At 46.6% G+C, this 9,295-nt stretch overlaps 1 protein-coding gene across 1 annotated transcript; it reads left to right on the top strand.

The window, feature by feature from the left end:
- The first annotated feature begins 146 nt into the window (after positions 1 to 146).
- On the top strand, positions 147 to 9,234 carry ruvbl1 (RuvB-like AAA ATPase 1). The gene is made up of 11 exons (XM_010881598.5): positions 147 to 287; positions 478 to 564; positions 714 to 846; positions 1,487 to 1,638; positions 1,853 to 1,942; positions 5,456 to 5,605; positions 5,714 to 5,777; positions 6,768 to 6,966; positions 7,069 to 7,171; positions 7,779 to 7,870; positions 8,835 to 9,234. Exons 1-11 carry the CDS (start codon positions 147 to 149, stop codon positions 8,992 to 8,994), a joined length of 1,371 nt encoding a protein of 456 aa, XP_010879900.1. The 3' UTR covers positions 8,995 to 9,234.
- The last annotated feature ends 61 nt before the right edge of the window (positions 9,235 to 9,295 follow it).

The raw sequence follows: 9,295 nt of genomic DNA, 5'->3' as shown, positions 1-9,295 counted from the left end.
ACCCACATGGATAGTAACAGAGAAAGGCTCTGTGTGTTTATTTTTTAGTTGGACGCGGATTATCTAACTAACAGTGAACAAATAACAAACAAGGTTGCATTATTGTCTGCTTTTATTGTATAGAAGACGTTAAACGTAGTACCGCCATGAAGATAGAGGAAGTGAAAAGCACCACGAAAACACAGCGTATCGCGTCTCACAGCCATGTGAAAGGACTCGGGCTAGACGAGGCCGGGAACGCAAAGCAAAATGCGGCTGGGCTTGTTGGACAGGAGAACGCCAGAGAGGTAAGTTAGTTAGTTTGCTAGCCAGCCAGCTAGCTGGCTATATCCTCTCCATTTGCTAACCCGGCTAGACATAAGGGTATGTTTCGTTTTTGCTGTGCTCACCGCATTTATTAGCAATTTTGTCGTAGGTGTTTGGATGTTTGTGTATGTATATACATTTCCCCCCGTTAACTTCCTTTCCTGTTTACAGGCTTGTGGTATTATTGTTGAGCTGATCCGCTCAAAGAAGATGTCAGGAAGGGCAGTTTTACTGGCTGGACCTCCCGGTACAGGAAAGGTGAACAAACTCTTCCTGCCTACGTCAGTGATACCCGAAAATAATTGTGAATTCGTCTGATGCCACAATGTCTCCCATGGCCTCCAGAGTAATAGAAAGAATACACAACATCATAGACTAATACCGACCCGTCTCTATCCCCCATGCAGACTGCCCTGGCTTTAGCTATGGCACAGGAGCTGGGCAACAAGGTGCCCTTCTGCCCCATGGTGGGCAGTGAGGTCTACTCTTCTGAGATCAAGAAAACAGAGGTGCTCATGGAGAACTTTAGGAGGGCCATAGGTGAGGGGCACGCACCACACAGGGACACATGGAGCGGATTAAACACACACAGTCCCGGTTGAAAAGACCTGTAAAAGCTGCACCCTTTATTCACCTGTTGCACCACCATTCGAATAGACGCCACCGCCAGGTGTTTGTCCAACTTGGCTAAGAAGCAGGACTAAGGGCGGGGATAGTGTGGCAGGTGACGCCGTGGGGGGGCAGCCTTCCAGGGGAATAGGGTTTGCTAGACTGTTGACATTACCTGTCGCAAGAGACGGAAATGGGGCTTAGCTTGAGACTGGGGTGGTGGTGAGCCCCCCCCCTCCCCCAGGGGGAACAGACAGGCTTTAGGATAGAGGTTAAGGGTGGGGTACATTCTGAGCCTGTCGACACCCTCTGACAGACGTACTCTCCCTCAGAAGCGTGGCTTCCCCCCGACTGTTCCAGCGCCCAGCCACCTGTGTGTCACTCACACCGAGAGGCTGCACGCAGAGGGAACAAGGGCTACAGTGTAATCACATTACATGGCCTGGGCACACACACACACACACACGCGTGCGCACCCAAACACACATTTTCTAATTCATTGTCAACCAGGTAGACCAAAGACTTTCCCTGTTTTACTGATGTGTGTCTGACTCTGGCTTTTTTCCTCCAGGCCTGCGTATTAAGGAAACCAAGGAGGTGTATGAGGGTGAGGTGACGGAGCTGACGCCCTGTGAGACAGAGAACCCCATGGGTGGTTATGGGAAGACAATTAGCCACGTCATCATCGGATTGAAGACCGGCAAGGGCACCAAGCAGCTCAAGGTCAGGCATGAGTCAGCAGACCAGTTCATGTAGATGTTTCCCTTAGACACAACTCTAGGATCAGACGATAACCTCTTAAAATCCAAATGATATCAGTTAATGGGGGGGGTCAAGACTAGCCTTAGATTTCTATATAGTGGCAACTTCTGTCTTCTGAAGGGCATGCATAGAGCTTGGTCTAATTGTCTGTCTGTTTTTTATTGTTTGTGTGTAGCTGGACCCCAGTATCTATGAAAGCCTTCAGAAGGAACGGGTGGAGGTGGGAGATGTCATCTATATTGAAGCAAACAGTGGAGCTGTTAAGGTATCAATGTCCTTCCTCCTATGAAAGTTCTATACTGTATAAACACTTCAAAAAGTCTCCCTACTCATGAGAGACTACTCATTTACACTGGGTCAAACTGTTCAAAGCCAAAGTACTTTTACACAAGGTATTCAGTAGCACAAAGTGACAAACTTTGGCCTCTGAAGTGCCACTACACCCTGGCTTCAATCCGGGAGACTCCGATGAGAGGTGCATAATTGGCCCTGTAACACGCAGGGCTAGGGGAGGATTCGCCAGCCGGGAAGACTTTCTAGTGACTCCCTGTGGTCGGGTAGAGAGACTGCAAGCTGATGGCTGACAGCGTAAAGGATTTCCTTCAATGGGTTCTACTGACTTCTTGTTTAAGCAAGTCATGTAACAAGACAGTGAGGCTATACAGACATGCCTGCCCAACCAATGGAGGATATTTGTTGCACTGACTAAATGAAACCATTCTGTTTCTCCCCGCTCAACTTTCAGTTGGCCAACAAATTGATGATGTTATAGCATCATGAAGCTACTTTTCTTGGCATGTAACACATTGCACTTGACCTGGGCTTCTACTCTTCCAAACCAATAGGGAACTGCCTGTCGTAACTACAGAAACGCGTAAAGAACACAGTGCTTTGTGCTTTGTCCTGTGGTCTTTCATTCCTGTTCTGTTCGATCCCTGTCAGTCTTCCATGCTGGCTTTGTTTAATCTCTTCACTGTATACTGGAAGGGACCCCTCTCATTCTTCCAGCTCTTCATCACCCCTGGGTTTTATTCCCCTTATCGGTGCATCTGTCCTCTGCTCCTTCTGGCCTCGTGGCCTGTGTTGATGCCTGTGTTGACGGCTTCTTTAATCAGTGCAGGTGGGCTGGTGGGGGAAGTGTGCGCTATACATTTGTTGCTGTTGACAGTTCCTGCTGGACCCCTTCTCACTCTTTCATCCTATATCTCTTTCATGCCCTGCCTCTTCTCTCCTCAAGTTCAGTCCAATCAGACACCTGCTCCCCCTCCCATCCCTTCTACGGATTCCCCTTTTAAGTGGCTGGCCTAGTTTCATTCACCTGACCTCGCCTTGGATTGACTCAGGATTTGATGTCTGTGTGCATATTACAAAAGGTTCTGAGGGAAATGGATTACCACCCTTCTCAGTAGTGAGAAGTGGCAATGATTAAACACCACATTTGATGTCAAGTTCCTGAGCAGAAAAGATGTTTTGGAAGTCCTGAATGATCAATGCATTGATATTGCTAACAGACTGAAACACCTATTGTACATGCTTATCTGTAACAATGCAACGTTCAGAGAGTTTGCCAGTGCCTCCCTTCAACTGGACTGGTGGAGGAGAGCTCCCACTTGCCATGAACACTGAGGACTTCCTGGCCTCTTTTACTGCCTCTAACGGAGTCATAGCCGACTGATGTTTTGTCTCGCTGGATATTGTCTGTGATGGATCATCTCTTCCTAAATCCAGGACACTCCTTGGTATCTGCTGGCTTCAACTATGGCAACACTGGACTGGCCTCTAGCAGCAGGGAACCCTCGCTGTAATGGACTGTATTGACCATTCTCTTTATTCCATGTATATGTTGCTGCAGATACATTCTCACCTTTACTCTTCATAGGAGGTTACAGGTTCTATGAAGAAAATTCTGTCTAGTACTCTGGTAGTATACAAACCATGATCTGTTCTATACACCGATCAGCCATAACATGACCACTGATGGGTGCAGTGAATATCACTGATAATCTCGTTATCATGGCACCTGTTAGTGGGTGGGATATGTTAGGCAGCAAGTGAACATTCTGTCCTCAAAGTTGATGTGTTAGAAGCAGGAAGAATGGGCAAAAGTAAGGATCTGAGCGACTTTGACAAGGGCCAAATTGTGATGGCTAGACGACTGGGTCAGAACATCTCCAAAACTGCAGACCTTGTGGGATGTTCCCGGTCTGCTGTGGTCAGTACCTATCAAAACTGGTCCAAGGAAGGAAAAGTGGTTAACTGGCGACAGGGTCATGGGTGGCCAAGGCTCATAGATGTGCGTGGGGAGCGAAGACTGGCCCCTGTGATGCTTTGGGCAATGTTCTGCAGGGAAACCTTGGGTCCTGCCATTCATGTGGATGTTACTTTGTTACCACCTACCTAAACATTGTTGCAGACCATGTGCACCCTTTCATGGCAACGGTATTCCCTGATGGCATTGGCCTCTTTCAGCAGGATAATGCCCCCTGCCACAAAACAAAAATGTACAGGAATGGTTTGAGGAACACAACAACGAGTTCAAGGTGTTGACTTGGCCTCCAGATTACCCAGATGTTTTGCCGGCAAAGGGGGACCTACACAATATTAGGCAGTTGGTCATAATGTTATGGCTGATCAGTGTGTATCACCGAGTTAAATCTAATGGAGTCTGTTGCACATGCGGTTAATTTACGACTTGGGGTTGGCAGGCCTGAGGGAGGGGTTAGGGATGCTCTTTGACTGCTATATGGAGTGTGTCCTAGCTGACAAGATTCTAAAATACCAGCCCCGTGTGACACGCCTGAACGGCCTCTGTCAGAGCAGGCTTTCATTACTGATCAGGGCTCAACATTACTGGCCCCAAAAAAATGTTTTACTGTCACTCCTTCTAATTGTTATTTATCAGCATTATATCATATTACCAAATGCTTTTGTTACATAAAAGATTACATGTTTAATCCTTTCTGTTATGCATTCTGGATATATAAATATATATTACATCACTTTTCTAATTAGAAAAAGTTTTATAAAAGGATTAATCAACAAAACATTTGACTTTCAAACAAAACACTAACTCATTCATCCCCAGGGAACCAGGCAAATGGCTGGTCTGTCTTAGTTACTAGGTATGTGGTTGTTATAAGTTGGGCAATCAACCAATGGGCATCTGCATTTAAACTCCTGATCAGTACGGTAAAGGGCCCTGAAGATGGATTGTCAGCCACCCGTTTGGCTGTCATGCAGACCAGTTGCGGTTTGCTATTGGCATGGCTGGTCAAGGACTGTTTGCGAAAGTTGTCAGTGTCTTTGTAAAAAGACTCCTATTTGTCCGCTTTAGCCGGGATCTGACGGCAGACGACAGTTCATCTGAGTTCCATCAAAGTTGAAACAGGTCGTAGGTATCCTTCGCTGTCATCTTCATTTCAGTGTCTCGCACAAGTTTTTAAATGTTTTATTGAAAAGCAATGCCAGACAGCCACGGGCATATCACTGCCCAACTCTTAACTGGCCAACAGCATGCACAAAGAGCTGCAAGGTACTTATTAGTGAGTGTGCCAGATTATGGAACAACTGGAGGATTTACATTTTCTAATGCGATTGTTTTTGCAGTGGCCTGATCAGGACAGTGACTTGCTAGTTTTATTTAGTCTGACTTTTTTAATCCGACCTTTTTACTGGCCCTTGGCCATCGTTATTGTCGAACCCTGCTGATATTAAGCAATCGAAGCCACATGATTTTTGGAATTCAATGAAGTGTGTGTGTGTGTGTGTGTGTGCGCAGAGACAAGGTCGATGTGACACGTTTGCCACAGAGTTTGACCTGGAGGCTGAGGAGTATGTGCCGTTGCCCAAGGGAGACGTCCACAAGAAGAAAGAGATCATTCAAGACGTCACACTCCACGACCTGGATGTGGCCAATGCTAGACCTCAGGTACATATAAACACACTAACCTGGGCCCTGGGTACCACACTGCCCTGCACAAATACACACTGCTGCACCTCATTTCTGGTTCTTAAAATGTGGTTGCTCTCCTTCCAGGGAGGACAAGACATTCTGTCTATGATGGGACAACTGATGAAGCCCAAGAAGACTGAGATCACAGGTATGGCCTAGACCGCTGACCCTGTCAATGATTTAAATCCACGTAGACCGCCGACCCTATCAATTATTTAAATCCACGTAGACCGCCGACCCTGTCTGTATGTTTTAAATCCACGTAGACCGCCGACCCTGTCTGTATGATTTAAATCCACGTAGACCGCCGACCCTGTCTGTATGATTTAAATCCACGTAGACAGCCGACCCTGTCTGTATGATTTAAATCCACGTAGACCGCCGACCCTGTCTGTATGATTTAAATCCACGTAGACCGCCGACCCTGTCTGTATGATTTAAATCCACGTAGACCGCCGACCCTGTCTGTATGATTTAACTCCACGTAGACCGCCGGCCCTGTCTGTATGATTTAACTCCACGTAGACCGCCGGCCCTGTCTGTATGATTTAACTCCACGTAGACCGCCGGCCCTGTCTGTATGATTTAAATCCACGTAGACTGCCGACCCTGTCTGTATGATTTAAATCCACGTAGACCGCCGGCCCTGTCTGTATGATTTAAATCCACGTAGACCGCCGACCCTGTCTGTATGTTTTAAATCCACGTAGACCGCCGACCCTGTCTGTATGTTTTAAATCCACGTAGACCGCCGACCCTGTCTGTATGTTTTAAATCCACGTAGACCGCCGACCCTGTCTGTATGTTTTAAATCCACGTAGACCGCCGACCCTGTCTGTATGTTTTAAATCCACGTAGACCGCCGACCCTGTCTGTATGTTTTAAATCCACGTAGACCGCTGACCCTGTCTGTATGTTTTAAATCCACGTAGACCGCTGACCCAGTCTGTATGTTTTAAATCCATGTATTTTAAGTGTGATGGTGTCTTTGCAAAAAGACTTGATGACTGAATCATGAACACAGAGAGCTATGTACAACAGAAGTGATGATGCGCCATCATAAAAAAAATCCTGGCTTTTTGATTGGCTCCCGAGCCTGATTCCTCTCTCCTCATATACTCTCCCTGCTGTCCATCAGACAAGCTGCGGGCTGAGATCAACAAGGTGGTGAACCGCTACATTGACCAGGGCGTGGCTGAGCTGGTTCCCGGGGTGCTGTTTGTGGATGAGGTGCACATGTTGGACATCGAGTGTTTCACCTACCTGCACCGAGCCTTGGAGAGTACCATCGCTCCCATCGTCGTGTTCGCTTCCAATCGGGGCAACTGCCTCATCAGGTGGGTGTGTCTGGGGTGCATCTAGAAGTCTGTGTGTGTTACTGTAACAGTTTGTATTGGGAGATTACATAGCCCGGTTAAGCAGCCTGTGTGTGTCATCAGGGGGACGGAGGACATCAGCTCTCCTCATGGCATTCCCCTCGATCTGCTGGACAGAGTCATGATCATCCGCACCATGCTGTACACACCCCAGGAAATGAAGCAGGTGTGTGTTTATTGTCTATCAGATGAGGATGATACACAATTTATAATCACAATAAGGCATAAGAGCTGTGGTGTGTGGCTAACATACCACAGCTATGCTCTCTTCTAAGGCACAGCACTTGGTTGTGGTCTTTTGACACAAACCCTTGAGATGCCTTTTTGCTATTATAAAATGTTTGCCAATGCAATTGGAGCATTAAAAAGTGATATAATGAAAGTAATGATGTAGTGATATCACACCCATGGTATATGGTCTTGTATAAACCAGGTGGTTTGAATCCTATTGGCTGATAGCCCTTGTAAGCAATATGGCACAATGGGGTGTGGTATATGGAGTGCCTGGACAGCGCTTTCCTATGGTATATTGGCAACATATCACAAAAACTCCACAAACCCTCAAGATGCCTTATTGCTTTTAAACCTGTTACCAACACAATTAGAGCACATCTACTCTCCAGTGTTCTTTCCATTGTTACTGTTGTTATAAAGCTTTTTATTACAGTCTACCCATGTAGGCCCATTTCTACCCGTGTAAAGGTTTAGTTGTGTGGTCTAGAGCAGTGGTTCCCAAACCTCTCCTGTGTTACTAATGACGTGTTCTCTTTCAGATTATTAAAATCCGTGCTCAGACGGAGGGCATCAACATTAGTGAGGAGGCACTCAGTCACCTATCAGAGATTGGAACCAAAACCACCCTCAGGTAACCCACTGCCACTATGAACACACTCCTCTGTGTCTAGTCCAGGTCCAGTACGGTCTGAGGTCTGGTCACAAGGGCAAGAGGGTCACATTTCACGTGTGTCCACTTGGGGGTGGCAAAGTCCAGTGATTAAGGTCTGTGGGTTAGGTTTCGGTATGATGAGCCTGTATCGGAGGAGCCTATCATTTGATTATGTGTTGATCTCCATGCAGTTAGTCGGACAGACAGGATCTCGTAACTCAGGGTTGCTGAGAGCCAAGGGAGATGACAGGCAATGACCAGCACAATCAACTTCTCAAATATCTGTTCATGATTTGAATTGGTCTTCACCATGTTGAAAAGTACAGTGACATTATAAGACCCTAGCATACCATGTAAAAATGAACAGAAAGAAACCTCAAACAGGACCTGACTGGACAGTAAACTTGAGTTACAAATCATGCTATAGGCAGCCAAAATTGTTACTTGGCAATGGGTAAAGTTACTGTCAACATAGCCAGGCAGGCCCTGTAACCCCCTGAAACCAGCCTCCCAACCCTGGCTAAACTAAACCACCTGCTTAAATAGCAGTTAAACACACGCCCTTCCATTGGGCTCACCCAAGTCCTATATTCACAGAGGTTTTCCTCCCTCACCTTAATCAAGTAAGTCAAACATGGCACAACCTAACACATCCCCCCCCTACAAACGGCAGGTGTTAAATGGGACAGAAACAAGCACCAGACTGCAACTAGACACAATGTTAATTAACTGGCATGATAGACATGTATTGGTGTATGTGTAGACACTGTCAATGCGGTGTACAGCCACTTCATCACAGGATAAGATTATGAAGTATCATTTTGTATCATCAAGAACTTAAACTGAAAGGCCTGGGTGGATATTGGCGTGTGCCGGCGTATTGCCCCTAGGCAGCGGCCCTCCTCCCCCAGTGTGTTTGACTCTGCCCCTCCTCTCCTGTCAGGTATGCCACGCAGCTGCTGACCCCAGCCAGTCTGTTAGGCAGAGTCCAGGGGAAGGAAGGAGTGGAGCGGGAGCAGGTGGAGGAGATCAACGAACTGTTCTACGATGCCAAGTCCTCCGCCAAAATTCTCCAAGACCAGCAACACAAGTTCATGAAATGAGGACTTCCAACCTTCCTCCACATCCCTCCAGCGTCACTGTCTACCATAAGGCTAGCATCTGTTCAAAGGAATTACCCTGGCAGTCTCTCTCCGCGTTTTGCATAAAGTTCATGCAGTCTTGCTTTTATCCCCCAATCCGTTCATCCTCTTGATCAGAGCCCCTCAAGCTGCCCCATCTGTACCTCAAGTGTAGTTGTTTCTTACATCCTGATTTAAGTTAATAAGATTAGTTTTTTCTCAATAAAAAAAGAAAACATAAAAAATTTGTATATTGGTCTTTTTTGCTTGAACTTATCAGACA

The sequence above is a fragment of the Esox lucius genome, chromosome 17 (assembly GCF_011004845.1).
Source record: "Esox lucius isolate fEsoLuc1 chromosome 17, fEsoLuc1.pri, whole genome shotgun sequence".
NCBI classification, from domain to species: Eukaryota; Metazoa; Chordata; class Actinopteri; order Esociformes; family Esocidae; genus Esox; species Esox lucius.
The sequence above is the reverse complement of the archived record's forward strand: the minus strand, read 5'-3'. Positions and strand labels throughout refer to the sequence as shown.